The 17,939-nt window shown below is 37.1% G+C and overlaps 1 protein-coding gene across 1 annotated transcript in view; it reads left to right on the forward strand.

The window, feature by feature from the left end:
- The window catches only part of MBTPS2 (membrane bound transcription factor peptidase, site 2), a 32,366-nt gene extending 16,185 nt beyond the window's left edge, over positions 1 to 16,181 (forward strand). The window contains exons 6-11 of the mRNA XM_050907953.1: positions 2,400 to 2,518; positions 3,457 to 3,637; positions 6,072 to 6,166; positions 8,136 to 8,331; positions 14,131 to 14,206; positions 15,548 to 16,181. Of these exons, the coding sequence (XP_050763910.1) occupies positions 2,400 to 2,518; positions 3,457 to 3,637; positions 6,072 to 6,166; positions 8,136 to 8,331; positions 14,131 to 14,206; positions 15,548 to 15,770 (890 nt within the window). The 3' untranslated portion in view covers positions 15,771 to 16,181. The remainder of the gene's footprint in view (positions 1 to 2,399; positions 2,519 to 3,456; positions 3,638 to 6,071; positions 6,167 to 8,135; positions 8,332 to 14,130; positions 14,207 to 15,547) is intronic.
- The last annotated feature ends 1,758 nt before the right edge of the window (positions 16,182 to 17,939 follow it).

Raw genomic sequence — 17,939 nt, forward strand, 5'->3', positions numbered from 1 at the left:
GCAAGACTGGTTAGTATCAATGGCTTGTTATCAGTTAGGTATAACAAATATATGCATTTTTTTACAGCTAATGATAGGTATGTTTCGGAACTGGGATGTTTGATAATGATAAAATGTGATATTCAGTAAACTTGACTCAGTTTTTCTTAATTGTCAGAGCAGTTGAATGAACCTATTCTCAGTGTTCTGAAGATCTGAGTTTACAGAGACATGCTTTCAGATTTTTGTATGGCAGCTAAGTAAAAGAGCTAGAGTAGAGAACAACTCTGAATATTCCTTTCGTAGCCCACCTATACTCTGGAGATTAAAGAGTATATTAGTTGTACAGCAGATGGCATCATGAGTTCAAGAACAGCGAATGAGCATTCTTGTAAGACTTGTGATATTTTTAGCATTAATTCTATGCCTAGTAGATGAAAAGTGCTTCTGTGCAGCACTTTCTTATAATTAGTTCAAATATTCATATTATTTTTTATGATCCTTTTCAATATGTTTTGTCTTGTCTTTAACAGAAAAAGGAGTTAAAGATTTTTAAAACATTGTTTTAAGGTCTTTTAAGGGTTGTGTAAAGTGTCCCTTTTTAAATATAAGGAATTAGGTATCCAAGAATGAGGCTGTTCTAGCAAAATGAAATTGATGGTATACTCAGCAGTGTGCCTCTACAGGTATTCTCATTTTGAGCCTGTTTATTTTTCTATGGATTGCCTGGGATGAATTTGAAGCCTTTCTATTTTAGACTTTTCTGCTGTATTCCACACAGCAAACTGTGTAGATTATGGTATTAAGGCCCATGTTTTCCTAGCTGTTTGAAAGTATTCCTTGTCACCCTCCAGCAGTTCCATCACCTCTTTTTTTTTTTAATTTAAATTTTTTTCCAGTTTACTCTCTCTAGCAGCCACACTGTTACAATGGAATTTTGTTTCTGTCTTAGATCCTTTCTTAAGCTGGAGAAAATAAAGTTTATTTTTAAGATTAAAAGGTTAAAACAATTAAGTTAAAATATTTACTTCATACTTTTGGTTTTGTTGCACATGTGTGTGTGTATGTGTGTGTACACATATGTATATGCGTGAGATAAAGAGAACTGAGTGCTGAAACATTTCATCTATCTCATTGCCTTTCAATGAGATGATTAAAAACTTTCAGAAAGAGAAATCACTTTAAGAAGCATCTACTGGTGAAAATGGCAACAAACCCTTAGTTAAAGTACTCCAAAAACGTCTCTCAGTTCTGCAGCATCAGAAACATTGAAAAAGAAGACCAGGTGACATGTAGAGATAGCCAGGGGAAATAAGAGTTATGTTATGATTCGTGTGTTATATACAGTGGCAGAAAGATAGGTTTAATATGTTTTTAAATATATTTACTTCAGTTCCTGTCCTGTAACTGTACTGTAAATACAGAATTGAATCAAACGCCTCTTAACAAGATGAAGCACTGTAAAAAGGAAATAAGGAGTCTTCAACATTCAAAAGTTTTCCTGCATTGGTCATACAAAATGTTTGTCCAAGAACACAAATGAAATGAAAAGTTGGTGTAGTACTGGATGTTGAAGGAAGCCAAGTGTGTCTTATGATAGCGATTCATTTCTTCCTATGGAGAACAGCATACTATAAAGATTACAGTTGAAAATATGTTGCCCAAAATAATGTGTCAGGAAATGCTGATTGCACAAATTAGTTTCTTGATGTGGCTTTAGATCCAGATTTTCTTGTAAAAGAAGCCTTTTTTCAAATAATTTTCTGAACTTATTTGGCAAATATACAGGTAATTATTTTCATTAATACAATGGAGATAACCATGAAAAATACTGAATTGCAACTAAATTTCATCCATCTTGCTGACTAGGACAAACAGTATTTATTCACATATAAGCCCATTGATTAAGATTTTTAAATTCAACAGTTTATTGTGGTAGAAGGTGACAAGTAATACATTTCATTCCACTAGTTTTTTAATATTTATAATTGATGACAACTCTGTAGATAGAAACTGTAGATTAAGAATTGATTCAGAAGCCCAGTTTTTCTTCTGGATACTCTGCCCACTACATACTACATAGAAAAGTAGTATTATGTGATGAAATATCAATATGGTAGAATGACACCTTAAAAATGGACTTGGCACTTCCCTGTCTTTTCTGATCCTATAATTCTCAGGCATTCAGAGGCTTCTCTAAAACTCCCCTACAAAGTGACATCACAGAAACTTAAGTTTGTGAAGTAATATATTACTTTATTCTTCTTTCATGCCTATGTTCACAAATTAACTTTTCATCCATTCTTACGGTAATTATTTCAGGAAAGTTGATTAGAAGGTAACTCTAGAATCTTGCATTTCAAAAACACCCCTTTGTTATTAGTGTTTATTTAGAAATGTGATTTTTTCCTTCTTTTTAGGAGTGTGGCATAATTTTGTTCTTGGTGTTGCAAGTTTCATGGGTTTGTTTATGCTGCCAGCCATTCTTTTCCCTTTCTATTACACGGGTGTTGGGGCACTTGTCACTGAGGTCGCAGAGGTAAGAAAAGTTCTTTACTGTTTTCATATTATATGCTTTGTAACCTGAAATGTACCTGTGTCTCTTATTATCACAGTCAGATTTGGTCAGTGTAGCACTCTGCAGAATCTAATACATTGAATTTTTTGTCTGCTTGAAGTTTCCTTCTCAGTCTCATGTTTTTTAGTATTAGTAAGTGAGGAACATGGCATAAATAATTATAGACTATTCAGCATACTGTAAAACTGTTTAGACATTTGAGATGAGTTTGCAGGCTTATTTCTGGGGGTTTTTTTAACTTCTTTTCAATATTGGCACCAAGTAAATCTACTGGAAACTGCATTATCGCTCTAGTTATTGCTATCTGGTTTTAATGTTAAAGATTATTTTGTGCTGATTTCCTTGCTTGTTTGGTCAGCTGGAAGCAAAGTAGAGATAGACTGCTGAGTTTCTGGAAAGGACTGATTTTTTTTCTGACTTAATCAAATACAGCACAGTTGAACAGCAGAGCTGAAAGGATTCAGTCTTTCTTGGATCTAAAAGTGAACTGATATAACTCAGGAGAGTGACATTTATTATGCTTTATACCTTCGAAATCTGCTTTGTTGAAAGATTCAGGGTATTAATTTAAGCTTCTTGAACTTAAAATGGTAGGAAAACCCACAACATATTAACTTGTATGAAAATAATTACTCAAATTTGAAGACGTCCTCCGGAACACTTGGAGACTTGCCCTTTTCTTTTTCTTTGCAATAAATAAGTTATTCTTTGTATAGGATGTCATTTTTCTAATGCTCTATCATAAGCTGAAATAATCAGTTCTAGTGGACCCTGAGATTTTCTGTTTCTCTGGGAATAGTGTCCTAACCTAAAGATTTCATGGCTGTTTGGCAGAACTGTAAACAAATCCTTGTAGTTTTAACTATAATAACATAACTGACTTCACTGTTTCTTCTCAGGATTCTCCTGCCAATGGACCAAGAGGTCTTTTTGTGGGAGACCTTGTCACTAACCTACAAGACTGCCCAGTTTATAGTGTGGAAGACTGGAACTCCTGTCTGGGAGACATTACAGAGAAGTCACAGGTCGGCTACTGTATAAGTGCAGCCACCCTACAGCAATTAAGCTTTCCAGCTAGAGGTATGACTTTAGATGCTCTCTTCATTAGTTTATCATGTCTTAAAGACTATTTTGGATTTAGGATTTCTTGGTGGGGACAGATTTTGCATAAGTCGAATCTGCTATCCTGTCTTAAGCAGTGACCAATATGCCATTCATTTTTGTGAAATCTGAAAGTGAGCAAGAGGTAGATAGAAGAATTTCTCTGGTCTTCCGGTTATCCTATACAAATATCCTGTGTGATCTGAATAATGAAATTTGCCTCTTCAGGATATTGCATAACATGGTCATTAGCAGTAATACAATTATCATCTCCTCTATTTTTAGTTCAGTTATATGGATCAACTCCGTGATCTTTTGCAGATGTAAATTCCACACATTACCTTACTGCCTTGTTGATCAGCATGACATTACAAATTGTATGGCTTAACCCAATGATGTGGTTTATTATGGCCACTTCTTCTGATGTGTCTCACTATATGGGTTTTATGTTTCATTTGCTTCTTCAACCTCACAATGTCATTGCCCATAAACTCAGTTTTGTCTGGATTGCACATATTGCTTCTAGAAGTCAGTCTATTTCCTTCTGTTTTCATTTATACATTAGAATGCTTGTTGCTGTAACGGCTTACCCCTGAGAAACAAAAAAATGTGAACTGAACTGAACTAGAACAATAAATAAAAATTAAGTAGAACAAAAAAGAACAGTCAAGTTAAATTGTCTGAATGTCTTGTGACATGCCCTAAAGCTCTCTAGAGTTTGTGTCATGCAAGCATCCATGGAGACTGAATTCCAAAGGTAAGGGGCTGCTGCTGAGCAAAACTTATATGATGCTGTTCAGAGCTTTAAAATTGTCACTGCATTTTTCCATCATACTGGAAGTAAACAGCAGGTGAGGCAGCTCAACTACCCATGTTTTTTTATGCATTATAGTTCTTTTGTGAGACTTAAAAATTAATTTTTTTTTTAGCATGTAAGGAAAGTAATCTTACAGCTGGAACTAAGATAAATATTTAAACTGGAAACTAGCGGAGTATGGGTAAGATCCTGCTTTTAGAGACCTAACAGTTTGAATTATCCCTCTGAAGAGGAGGGCAACTTTGGCACATGCTTTCAGCTGGGCAGGGATGGCAAGTAAGAACCAGTTCTTAGATGCTGTAGGTATATATGCTCACATTCTGCTGTTCTCTGAAATGCAATTTCAGAGTCATGGATAATAAAACTGCATATTCTGCAACTGAACCAGTCCTATTTAGATTGAAATACTAGAGACTTAATACTAGAGACTCAATATTGCTTCCAAGCTTGGTTGCTGTATTGTGTTAGCAGCCCATTGTCCCACTGCTGCATTCTAATCAGACCACTGTCTGCATTTTCGGAGCCATAAGCCTCCAGCAGTGAGAAATATTCCTCTGAAATTAAATGAACTCTGTTTGGTCTCTAGCAGCTGTCATTTGTCAAAATCTTGACAGTTCACAACTTGACATAAATACAGTTATCAATAAAAATGTATCTAGCAAATGGACCCTATCTACTTGACCATAAAACAAATGGAGAGTAAACTATTTGAGTATGAAGCTAGACAGAAAACAATGCCCCAAGGACCTTCTTGAAATTAAAAAAAAAAAAGTGTTTTCTATGTAGTTTATAAGGAAAGTAATTTCATGGTCATTCACTATTCAAAAATATATGTGGTTGCTTAGCCTCAGGGTACTTTAAAAAAGGATTGTACGGTACAGTGCTTGCACCTGTAAGCCCCAAACATAAAGCTCCATGTTAGTGGACTGCAGGTTATGCAGTGATAAATCAGCAACCAGTATTGCAGGCTTGATCTACCTAAGAAAGGTACTGCAGTGTTGCTGTGACACAGATTCTTACAGTGACTATTCTTTTGTGCTTTTTTTAAAAGCTGTTGTTGTAGAGTAAGTTAGGTTTAATTCATTTAAAGAACATCTGTACAAAGATTCTGTACCAGACTATTTAAATCATGGTTTAAAACATCATTTATTCACTGCTGCAGCCTTCAAGGCTTGGAAAGCTTTCAAAATCTGAGTCTTGTAAAGGCTTTCCCATTTTAAAGAGGACGTTTTGAGTCTTCATCATATCCATAGCCAGCCAGTGAAATCAGTACAGTAGCAGGTAACAAATTTCTATGCCAAAGCTTAATGCAAGTTGAGGGCAACGGATAAAAGTATTTTGTAACTTATAATGCTCAGAACATTGCAGTGGTAGATCCCCAGTATCTCAAGGAGATTTATTAAGATGAAAAAATCAGTATATGACATGATTGAAATCAGGTGACATTGTTAAAGTGGTGAAGCTTATTTTTAGTTACGACTGAACCACAGCTAGGCTTTGTGAATTACTATAATTCTTGAAGGCTACAGAAAGACTAATCTCTTTTTAGGAAGTTACTATAATATTGATCATTTGCTCTATGCCTATGTTCTTTAGTCTATAGAAGACTCGATGGCACAGTTGAATGTTGTAGTAACAACAGCCTCACAGACATTTGCTTTTCATATAGCAATAACTTGGACAGCCACCTGGTAAGTTACTTAAACTGCTAATTCTGTTTGGTAAATCTGAAATTATTTAAATTAAATTAGTAATATTTGCCAACATTTATGCAGCATACTTAAGTGCTTAAGAATACCTACAGTTTGTAATAAAGGTGTATGTGTGTGTTATTCTCCCCATTTACAGCTTAAAAAACCAAAGTATTAGTTATGATTTTTCCCATGATTTATTAGGGAGTCTCTGGAAGAACCAGAAAAGATCTTATACCCCTCATTCCTTTAGGCAGAAAGACACTGCCTCCATATTCACCACTGGATGAGAATATTGGTGAGAAAAAACAACTTTTGAGAACAAGGTGAAATTGCTTATTTTGGTGCTTCAGTCTTTAAAGGTACTAAGCACTACGGGCAAAGCAAAGCACTGGACTATCAGTTCAGTTATTTTGTCTGAAGCCAGCAGTGCTGCTCACTAAGTTGAACTAAAAACATGCAAGAGAAGATCCTAGAGATTGCCCAATTTCTCAAAATCAGGGCCTCTATTTGATTCCTTTCTCACCATGTTGATTTTCTTATAACATGTGGAAACGTATAAAGTGTCTCAGTAGGAGTTTGACTTACTCTCTTCAAAATACAGAAATGTTTGTTAAAATACATGATCCATATTGACAGTCATGTAATATTTCTAACAGCTGTTTACAAGAAAAAGAGCACAAGTACCAACTGTGTAAACTTTTCTACCCATACCAGTTATTGTTCTGACCTCTAGTGATAAATACCTAAAGAAACGGATGTAAGTCTGTTCCTACATCTGCTATATATACAGTTTCTACGATGGTAAGCTTCCCACTCCAGGGTGTTTTTGTGGTATTTAACCACTAAGAATTGAGCACAGACCAGCAGTTCATTTGAAATGTGACAGTGGCTGGTAACATCCTGGAGTTCAGCAAGATTTGATAAATCACTACCCCACTGAGCTTTGACATTCTTAAGCTCATAGTTGCTACTTAGGAACAGAGAAGAAATAAAAGCATCCAGAAGCCTGTAACCTTCAAGTGTCCTTAGACGGGCTGTGAGTTTTTGAACAATTATTTTAAATAGTCTTTGCAGTGCTATGCAGCAGTATTTGAAAGATTTGAAAGTGTGCCCTCTCCCCCTCATTAGAATAGAAAGAGCTTGTATTGAGGTTAATGGAGAGTGTCTGACATTCATGCTTCTATGGGGAGTGTAACTATCAGGCTAAGAAGCAAAAAAATCTTTTATCTTTTTTTTTTTTCTCTAAGGCAAACAGTAGATGAAGATCTTGCCTTGCTTGTGTTTAAGAACAAAAGGAAAATTATCACTGAGCTTTTACGAGAGACATGAGGGGGAGAAACAATTTCCTGTTCCTTTCTGCTGTACTCTCTTTGGCCTGTGGGGAGCAAGAAAGATCTGATCTTTCAGACTGCAGAGTGAAAGAGCGTTATAGGTAGGACTTGGGACACAGCGCTGCATTAAGTCCTGTGTTCATCTTAGTTGAGAATGGTTTCTTAGCTACCACACAGCCGGTAGGTTTGTTAGTTTGTTTGCTGAACATAAGGTTTTGCTCAGCCAAATGAGGTTTTAGATCAATGAAGACTAAAACTTCTTCAACAGGTAAGTCACTAGTATGTTGATGCAGGCTCTGTTCATTAGAAATCACTGACTTATGTTTAGATGCCTTGATTTTTTGTTGTGCATGTGTGTACCTTTTTAAAAATAGTTAGCTTTTATTTTGGTACGTGTGCACACCCTCTCTTCCACATTCCACCAAAAAATGGAATGACAGGCTGAATATATATCAGGTGGAGGTTCTGCAGGATTTGACAAAAAAAACCCCAAAATCAGATTTCAGCTCTTCATGGGCTGGTAGTATATCAGTGAGGCACTTCCTTTGCTTTAAAAAGGAATGTATAGTACCTTTTATTCTGATCTGTTGGAAAATACCTTTAAATTTTATAATCATTTTAAATGCCCTTTGCAGTATGCCTGTCTGCCAGCACGAAAAGTTATTGAGGCCAGCAAAGTTTGTCGAACCAACATGGACTGCCAGAAGGACTTTGTTCCAAGCTTTTGTGTGACTCCTTCTTTAGAGAACCAAACAAGGCTAATCAGGGTAAAACATCCACCCCATATTGACATGCTGTATGTAGGACACCCCATGCATCTTCAGTACACAGGTTGGTATTATTTATTAAAAGAGTTTAACAAAAAAGATTTCTAGTATGGTTTACTTTGCCTGGCTGCTTGAACAAGGTCTTGGAGCGCTTGTCAGTTAACTTGTTTAATGCAGAATCCATTTCTTGTTACAGCCAGTGGAGAGACATGGACTACTCAGGCCTAAAATGAAATGTGCACAGTGCAATGAGTTTCAAAGGTAATAGAAACCATATGTGATATGAGATGGTTGTTTTTGCAGAAAAGTATGAAAGGGCTATTTCTATAACAGATCTCACTCAGGTTAGTCATGGGAACCAGGCGCCTGCATTTTCATAACACGTAATCTTCTCAAAATGCCATTGTAAAATCTCTAGGGCATCTTGCTCTAACACCTTGCCTGGAATATTAGCATGACTGCTTAAATCACACCTAATATCCAAGTATCTATGACAGATTCCCATGACTACTGAGCCACAAGTACAATCACAACATAGTTTTTTCCTGAATATTTTTTTATTTATTTGAGTGCCCTAAAGTCAATAACATATAACAGTTTAGTTCCTCACTTTGAAATGGACTATGGCTCTCCTTTAGACAAGCTTACACCCTTGAGCCAGGTATACAAGTAAAAAGTAATTCTGCTCTTGGAGCAAGTATGGAAAGAATGAACAAACTCATTAACATCCCTACTTAGTAGCTTGAGTGGCATGGTGAAAATTAGCTTCAGATGGGCTTAAGAAAGAATGAAGTGTTAAACTACTGTCCCTTCCTGTGAGGAACCTGTCTGTTCCTGACAGACAGCTATACCTCGCAGGAGGAGATTTTACTTCAGACATCTTGAAGTACCTCCTTAGCAAGGAATTGTACTTTTCTGAATAAGCACTGGAATTAGGTACGAAAGAGCTTAGAAACAGTGATGAAATCTGGTAGTGTAAATCCATTAGCATTCTTGCATAAACATATTTTTAGTTAATCTGTCAGCCTTTATCTTGCTGTGCTGGTCACATTTTGATACTCTGTGACAAATTATTTATTTCTACTTATTTACACTATACCCTCATTTAAGCCCAAAATATGATCTCTTCACTTGTTATTTCTGCCCTCTTGCCCTTTAGGAGGAAAACATTGTTCACCTGTGTGATAGCAACACACAGTTTTATATCTGGTGACATCTATTCCAAATGCAGCAACAAATTTTAAGAATAGGGTTTGATAATTATTTTAAGTTCCCTTCCTTGGTCACTAACAATACAAACTGTAGGTACTCTAGAACAATTGATATTGTTCTCTTTTCCAATGTGTTGGCGCAATGGAGTTTTAGTCAGTGTTTCCTACTGAACAGTAATTCTGCAAAACAATCGAACCTGTCAGTCTTTCAGAAGTCAGAAAAGAATGTTATTGCATCTAAAGAGGTAGTTCTACTTTAAGAAGTTACTGTGTGAAAATATAAATTACTGTGTATTTACAGGAATATAATTCTAAGGTCATTTACTGTACCCTGGGAATTGCACATTGAATGTGTTAATTTGAAAGCTAAAAGCTTGACTTTATTACAAACTTTGCTGCAAATGCAACCTATGCTCTATGCTTCCCTTGGAAAAACACCAGAGCTAAAATTATAGGATCCTGGCTTGGGCAGCAGGTAGTCTACTGTACCATCATAGAGTTCCGTGCATTCCAATGAAACAACTGCTAAATATTTCAGACTTAACTTTGCATTGTACAATACTGGCTTGGGGCCAACAGGTTTGATTTTTTTTTTTCCAAATGTGACTGATCAGAATGTGGTAACCATTTTTTTACAGTTGAGAAAGGGAAGTAGTTTCTTCCTCTACTGTGTGAATTTTGAAATAGGAATACGTTTTAGTGAAATGCCTTATTCTTTAGTGTGATCTTTCTGCCTGCAGGAAACATTACTTTTTAGAGCGGTGCTACATTTAACAGACAACCTGATATGGGAGTTGCACTAGTGTGTACTATGACTTTACTTTCTCTAGAAATGTCACTAAAGTAATGTTTGAAAAACATTCTAAGATTATGCATGTATTATTTTCTACTCTAGGCTTATATTGTTGTCATGATAGTCCTGATTTATGGAGAAGCAGTAATTACTTAATATTTTCATTTGAAGCTAGCTTCCAGATACAATATTTTAAAAATTTATATCCATGTTAGCTACTTGCAAGAAATAGGCTATACAGCTTACTTCTATAAAATGTTTCTGTTTCCTTAAAGTAAAATATCCTAGCAAAAATATTTTTTGTTGATATGGATGCTATATATAGCTCTTGTTTTCAGTATAAAAAAAACCCTGTAAAGAATCATAATCCTAAATGAACTTACAGTGCTGGAGATTTGGCCAAAACTAAAACAGAAGGAATGATTAGGAATGCATGTTGTTTAGGATGGACACATTGATTAATCCTTTTAATTAGCATTCTCTCTGTAAAAAGTATCTGATGTAATCCAATATAAATTCATACTGTGGGTTTAATTCATGTGGTATTACTCAAGACTTTTAGACTTTTCTTATTGCAGACCAGTTATGCTCTAGAGGCTCTCCCTGTGTTGAAGAGGTGATATGTAAGGTTGAAATGGAGGGCCCTGTCATTATTGCCATGCAACTTTGCAGTGTTTCTTCTTTATTTTGTATGGGTTTTTTATATTCCTTCTTGTCATTTCTGGTATTGCAAAATCTTGGCTTCCTTCTCTGGCCCTTGTTGGTTGGGAAGAATTTGGTGACTAACATCCACATTTGGAATTCACACTGCTTGAGGGAAGATCATATCCCTGAATGTTACTGTATCTGCATCGCCCATCAGGGACCAAAAACTGCAAGATTTCCTTCATGAAAAGAAGATGGAACTTACCTAGAAGATAATTTCCCCAAACTGGACCAGTCTCCTACTTCTGTTGTATCCAAGTGTTCTAAAAAAAAGCCACTGCCTAGCTTTGGGGAGTTTTTTGGCAACAACAGCCATAATCCCTGATGAAGGTCCATCTGGTACAGTCTGGTTTCTCAGTACTTCCATGCTTGTTTCCCCTCATTGCTGAGGATGATCCTTCTTTGCTTTCAACCCATATTTAAAGGGTTACATGTACAGTTCTTCTGGAGACCACGCAGAAATATCTCATGCTGTATTGTCCCTCTCCTCCATAACATACATGCCCTTTCCCCCATGAAGAGGTTTTGAAAAGCTCTTTGGTCAACCTAGTCTCCAAACCACTTCTAATTAAAATTGTGTGCGTTGTGCATTCTTCTTAATATTTGCCAACACCGTCTAGCATTAGCCAACAAAAGAAATGTTAATTCCAGGTCAAAGAATTGTTTAATTGGAGTGGGAAAACAATGACTGTTTTCTCTCACTCAGCCTCATTGCTGTTCACCTTTTCCCAGCAGTGTCTTGTGAATACAAGCCTGGAGAACATAATTTCTGTAATTCTTTTGTTATTCCTTGAAGGACAGATTTGCCTGCTGCCATTAGGTTTGATCCATTACAGCCACTAAATTCATTGCCTTCTATTACAGCGTCTAGAGCTCAGTCCAGCAACTTCCTGAAGAGTTTCTTTGTGTTTTGGAGATTGCTTCAGCAGCAAGGTTTGGAGTTTAGGTCCATGTCTAGTGGCTGTCAGGGACAACAGTTTGTTGTAACAAAGAGGGAAGGAGATTAGTGATCCATTCTCAATGTAGGCACAACTTCAGGTTTGGGATGGTGACTTGTTAGTGGCCATTAGGTGTTTGTCAAGAGGCAGTCAAGCTTTGAAATTACAGTATATTGCAGTGTGTGTCTTCTGAAACCTTTGAATATGCTGGCTGCCTCAGCCATTTTGCTGTTTTGGCTCATGAACGAGAGCTCTGATCAGATGTTCTGATACCAGCCTTCAGCTTGATGAGTTGTTTGCTTTGGATATCACTTCACTTGGATGCCTCTGACTTTCTGAGCTGGGTGGTGTCCAGGCTTTCTGTCTGTTATATTCTTCACTCAATAGTCCAACAGACTTATTTATTTTCTCTCAGTTCCCCTAAATCAAAGGTCTTTCTTAAGCTAAGGTAAGAGAGAACACGATTTTCAAGCTGTCTTGGCACAGCTGCAGCAGTTTTGGTATTGGAAAGTTCTCTGCTTGTTGCCACACCAAACCCATTCTGGTTTTGTGACTCCTTGCTATCCAAATCTCTCCATCCCATGGTATGCTTGCTGGTTGGACTAATTATCACCTCTGACTCATCAGAAGGGCCTCTATTAGCAGAAGAAAATGTGTTTATGTGACTGAGTGGACCAGTTCTCTGCCTCATGTGCCTTTGGAACTACTTTCCCCTCATCTCTGTTCCAGTGTCCGTGAATTGTTTATTGAACCTGAAGAAATTTGATCGCGTTCTTAACTAAGATATACTTAGCAGCACTTTTGGTATGTTATGTACTAGTGCTGTGAGGTTACCAGTGTTCTCTTAGCCTATAGTTTTAAAATTTCTCAAAGGGTGGGTTAAATTGTTCCTTTCCCAAGGGATGTTTGTATTGAGTGGGATTTGAACTCTTGCTTTCACATATCTCTGTGGAGATGGTATTTCTTATGGCTATAACTTTTTCCCAGGTTGGTAGGGAAAATTCAGGTCATTGTGGCTGGCCTCAACTCACGTCCAAAGTTGTTCTTTAGGGACAGAGTGACTATTGTTGATACTGTGCAAGCTCATTCTTAAGGTGATTTTCTATTCTGCCTTAATTTACCTAAACCTCTTCCTTCTGGGGATAAGACTCCGCTATGCTATGAGTGGAGCCTTCTAGTAGGAAAGGTGTCTTTCTTCCAGCTGTCACAGAACTAAGTCTTTCAAACGGTCCCTGAGGCTGGCAGACTGAGTGCTGTTTACTTTGAAAGACTGCATCAAGACTTTTTATGAGACAACCCAGATGGAGCATCCCTGTACTAACAGAGTGCACTCTGGGAGGTCTCAGGCTACCTCAGTTTTCTTTGAGGAGTCTCTCATAAACTTTTGATATGCAGTCAGCTGAAGCTTCATGTACACCTTCAAAGAAGTTACAGTAGTAAAGACGTGTTTCAAGGTCATGTGGTGCTTGAAACTGCAATTTTCCAGTCACTATTTATAGAAAGAATGCTGACTCCCACCTCCCAGGTTTTTAAGTTGCACTAAGTTACATCTTGGAGTCACTTACAGTATCATCTGAAGGCAGAAAAAGAAGCTACTTTTGTACTGGCTAACTGGTGTTAAGATGTGTAATGCAGCTGTGCATCATCTCCTAGCCTTTGCTTTCTCAGAGTGACTCCAGAACTCTGCTCCCTATCTGCCCCGCTCCTGTACACCATGAGCTCAGCCTCAGGTCGGGAGGATCTTCTGCAGGTACTGCAAGAGAAGAATTTTCTGGCCTTCAGAGAAAGTACACGTGTGCACCCACAGTATGAATGTATACATGTGGACTGCATATGTTGAAAAAGTCTGGTAACTATAATCTCTTTTTATATGTTTTTCTTTGAAAAGGACTTAAATTACACAATGTGGTCTTTATGACTACAGATGTCCAGTTGCCTCTGAAAATATATATCTTAGATCTACTTTTACTGAAATCATGGTAATTGTATTTTATGGAGTGACTTTATTATGATAGTGACCATGTTTAAGAAAGATTTAACAGCTGCACTCTTCTAAAAACAAAACCCAAGCAAAACCGTATTTAGATTGGTTATTCATTCTTGAAGAAATGTCATTTCAGATCTTATTTTTCTGCAAAATTATAATCTAAAATTCATAATGTTATAGTCCTGGAATGACTGTTCATGTTTTGTGTATCTTTATATTTTCATTTCAGTAAGTCTCAGCAGTTTTGTACCACGACAAAACTTTCTAAGCATCGATCTGCCTGTGGTGATAGAGACATTTTGCAAGTATCCTTTGAAGTATGTTTGTTCTTTTAAGGCAAGAAGGGAACTGTTTAGAATTTGGTGACCCAGCAAAATTTCAGTTGGTTATCATTTTAGACAGGATGCTGTGAAACATTTCTGTAGAGTTTTGACATCTTTATCCCATCTCTGCATTGATTATTGTCCATGTGCCAAGCTCAAAATGAAATCTCTCACTTTCTTGTGCTTAGCAGGATATTTTTGGTCGGTGCTTTTTTTAACTCTTTCTTCAGGGTAAGTCTTAACAGCTCAGATGATAAAGTTAAAGTAAGCCTGAATTTACAGCAGGACAAATGAGATGTTATTGCTAGCTTTGGTATGTCAAGAGTTTTATCATTTTTGAGTCATTATACTGAACTAAATAACAGAGTATGGTTGTGCTTTTTTTTTTTTTCTTCAACAGAAAAGAAAACTTAGCCTATTCAAAAAGCAGGATGATAATTCAGTGAAAACATGCTTATTAACGAATGAGATGATATATATAAGCATACATAAAGGTTAGTAGGCTTGAATATGGCTAATCTAAGAACCCTTAGCCTTAGAAACTGAAATGTTTATGCGTGGCTATAGAACAATTAAATGGTGTAGTTCAGTGTAGTCCGTAAAACTAGAGTAAAGATGCTACATAAGCTCTCCTTTTGTGGGAACACACCAAGGTTCACGGTGACCCAGCTGCTTTCTGAGTTGTATGTCGTCTTGTCCAGCCATTATAGGATGGAGGTAGGTATTACAGTTAGCAGGCCTTTACCAACAATAAAAATGATCTACCCTTGCCTCATTCTCACATGCACATGCATGTGCAGAAATCCACTCAGCTTTTCTGGCTAACAGGTAAGTAGGAGAGAGAGGCCAGATTTCCAATTATATTCTAGCCATTTACTTAATCCAGCGAGCGATTGTTTTGGAAAATATTCCTAATCATTATTTCATACTTAGGTCATAGGTCTAGAATACCTTCTTATTTCAGGCATGGTGTCAGAACTATAACCTTCCTCCAAAACCACACAGAGCAAGGGAGGACGATGGGCAGTTTTAAGTGTAGTTTTGCTGTCTCCTGCTTTCATCCAAGTTGAGAAGAGTGCAGGTTGTTTAAGTATCCAAACCTAGTGCTTAAAAACAAATCTATAAAGGCAATTCTCTGAGCTGATATGTTATGGTGTAAAATTCATTGTACTCATATAATTTCTGTGAAACAGAATGGCAGCTAAAAATATAACCCTCATATGTTTCTCTCTGCATACTAGAAATAAAAAATACGGTTTGTATTAATTTTTTTTTTTACATTTTTTTGGATATTAGTTATGAACCTTAACTAATGTCAACCAGGTACCTAATTTCACTGTCAGGAGCACTGGCAGTTATCAATGCTGTACCTTGCTTCGCTTTGGATGGTCAGTGGATATTAAATTCATTCCTGGAAGCCACTCTGAGCTCCCTGATTGTGGAAAAACAAAACAGAGAGCTTGTGGGCTTTTTAATTTTGCTTGCTGGTAGTGCACTTTTGGCTGCCAATGTTGCACTGGGACTTTGGATGGTGACAGCACGATAGAACATTGGATATGCTTCCATCAGCTCTCAAAGTACACAGAAATAATGAATCCATTGCCTTTTAAAACTTGTTCAGTACTGAGATTGAAATAATTCCCTTAAAATTACACTGAAAGAACAATCACTGGTGGCTGCTCTTTTAATTTAAAACTGTACAACGTTGTGCCTGTGGTCATGGAAGATCTGATAGAAAGAAGTAGGAACCTTTTTATGTACTCTTTAAGCACTGTACTAATTTTGGAGAAATTGCATTGTAAAGTTTCACAGGAAAAAGCCTAAGACTTCATTAATTTAGATCTCAAAATAAGGGAATTATTTGGCCTCAAACATTTGTAAAGTGGGAGAAAAAAACACTTAGATTTTATTTTATAATTTGAATAATTGTCAGAAAATCTGTGTGGGCTCTGATCATTTCTCAGTCAGCATAGTCTTGAGTGTCTTGTTTTGGTTTTATAGTCTGGTATTCTACCAAACTGGACTCTAAGAAGCCCTAAAGCCTGATCTCAAAATGGTGAAAAGCTAAGTAAATGCTTACCATGTGTTAATGAGGAGAGAGAGGCCATATGGGTTAGTATCTTTCCTTTTCAGCTGGCCAAAATGACTGGAAGCATGTTGTCCTCAGGATGTAGATGAGAAGTGCCAGCTTCTGTTAAGAATGAGGCATGTGGGAGGATAACAAAGCCCAGATGTCTGTGTTTCTTACACATTCAGTTGTATATTATCATACGCAGCTGCAGTTTTCTTAAAGGCAATATTTGTCAGCAATAGCTACAAGATAACTGAAATTTAGTTTCTGAGTGCTGAAGTATGCTGTGCACAATTATTCCTAGGTGATAAGTAATGTTTGTGTTGTTTTACTCAGAAAATAATACTGTATTATACCTGTTTACAGTTAAAAGTGAAACCTGTTGTTTTTATGGTGTCTGTCTTCTGATGCTATGCATGTAATATGTACAGTAACTCACTGATGGTTTTCTGTCTTTCAAAGGGTTGTTTTCCTTTGCTAGGATTCATTCTGTTCAAAGATAGCTAACAAAGATGTTTAGCTGAAGCTGGTCTTGGATCAGAATTGTTTAGAGGAAGAATATGATTGTGAATTGAACTATTTAAACATTTGGCTTTGTTTTCTGAAATGAATACAGACCATATCCGTGTTCTTAAATGAACAGTGGAAGAACAGTCAGTGTTTTGCTGACTGAAGTATGTCTGACCTACTTTGAAGCTCTTTAAGTCTGTAATATTTTGTACCCAATAGGATTATATACTGACTGTCATGTCCTCCTGTGATACATTGCCTAGTTTATATAAATCGGGTTCAATCAGAGCCTTGCCTCAATATAGGCTGATATTTAAAAAAAAAAAAATGCTCTAGTTTGGGAGCCTAAATATTTGAAATAGGAAAATTTTGAAAAATACCCTGCAACTTCTGGCTTGTACAGTGCTCCCCATAGGAGCTGCTGCAGCTCAGAGTTCCTTTACAGAAATGGCCTTTCCGTCAGGAACTGAAGTGGAAGCTAAGCTCACGGATACCGGCCTGCAGGGAGTACTGAAGCATTCACGGCCTGCTAACATAGATTCTCTTGGCACTGGAGGTAAAAGCCTGGGTAGTTTTAAAAGTGGGGTTGAGCCCAGTTCCTGGTGCTACTGCATGGATTCATAACTACGATGTTTGCATTTGCCCACTGATGTGTTACTGTATTTTTGCAGTAACCTTCACATTTACTTAAGATGTATTCTTTTCTTAAGATGTTGCAAGCAGTAATGAGAGAGCATGTTTGTTTATTTGTTGTGTTAGTTTACTTACCTCTCCAGTGCTGTCACAGGCTGGGTGGGCCTCTTGAAGTTCACCTCTGTGGAGTGGCAGGCCCGTGCTTCTCATTTTCAATCATTTCAACCCAGGCATGTCTGCACAGGTCCCAGTAAGAGAGAGTAAATCCTCCAGTCAATCCAGCGTGAGTTGGTCCCTTTGGGGACTGTTAAAAGTCACACAAAGTGCAAGAAAGGAAAAACAAACTATCAGAAACTGCCAGTAGGCTGCTCTTTCTTCTGGAGACACCCTGAAAGTCTAACTTATCATCACTCCTGGAAACATATAGAGGTTTCAGGATAGCAGTTCTGATGGGCCACTCTGCCATCTCTCCATGGACAGGAGGGATAGGAGCAGCCTGGT

Source organism: Gymnogyps californianus, chromosome 1 (assembly GCF_018139145.2).
Source record: "Gymnogyps californianus isolate 813 chromosome 1, ASM1813914v2, whole genome shotgun sequence".
Taxonomy (NCBI): domain Eukaryota; kingdom Metazoa; phylum Chordata; class Aves; order Accipitriformes; family Cathartidae; genus Gymnogyps; species Gymnogyps californianus.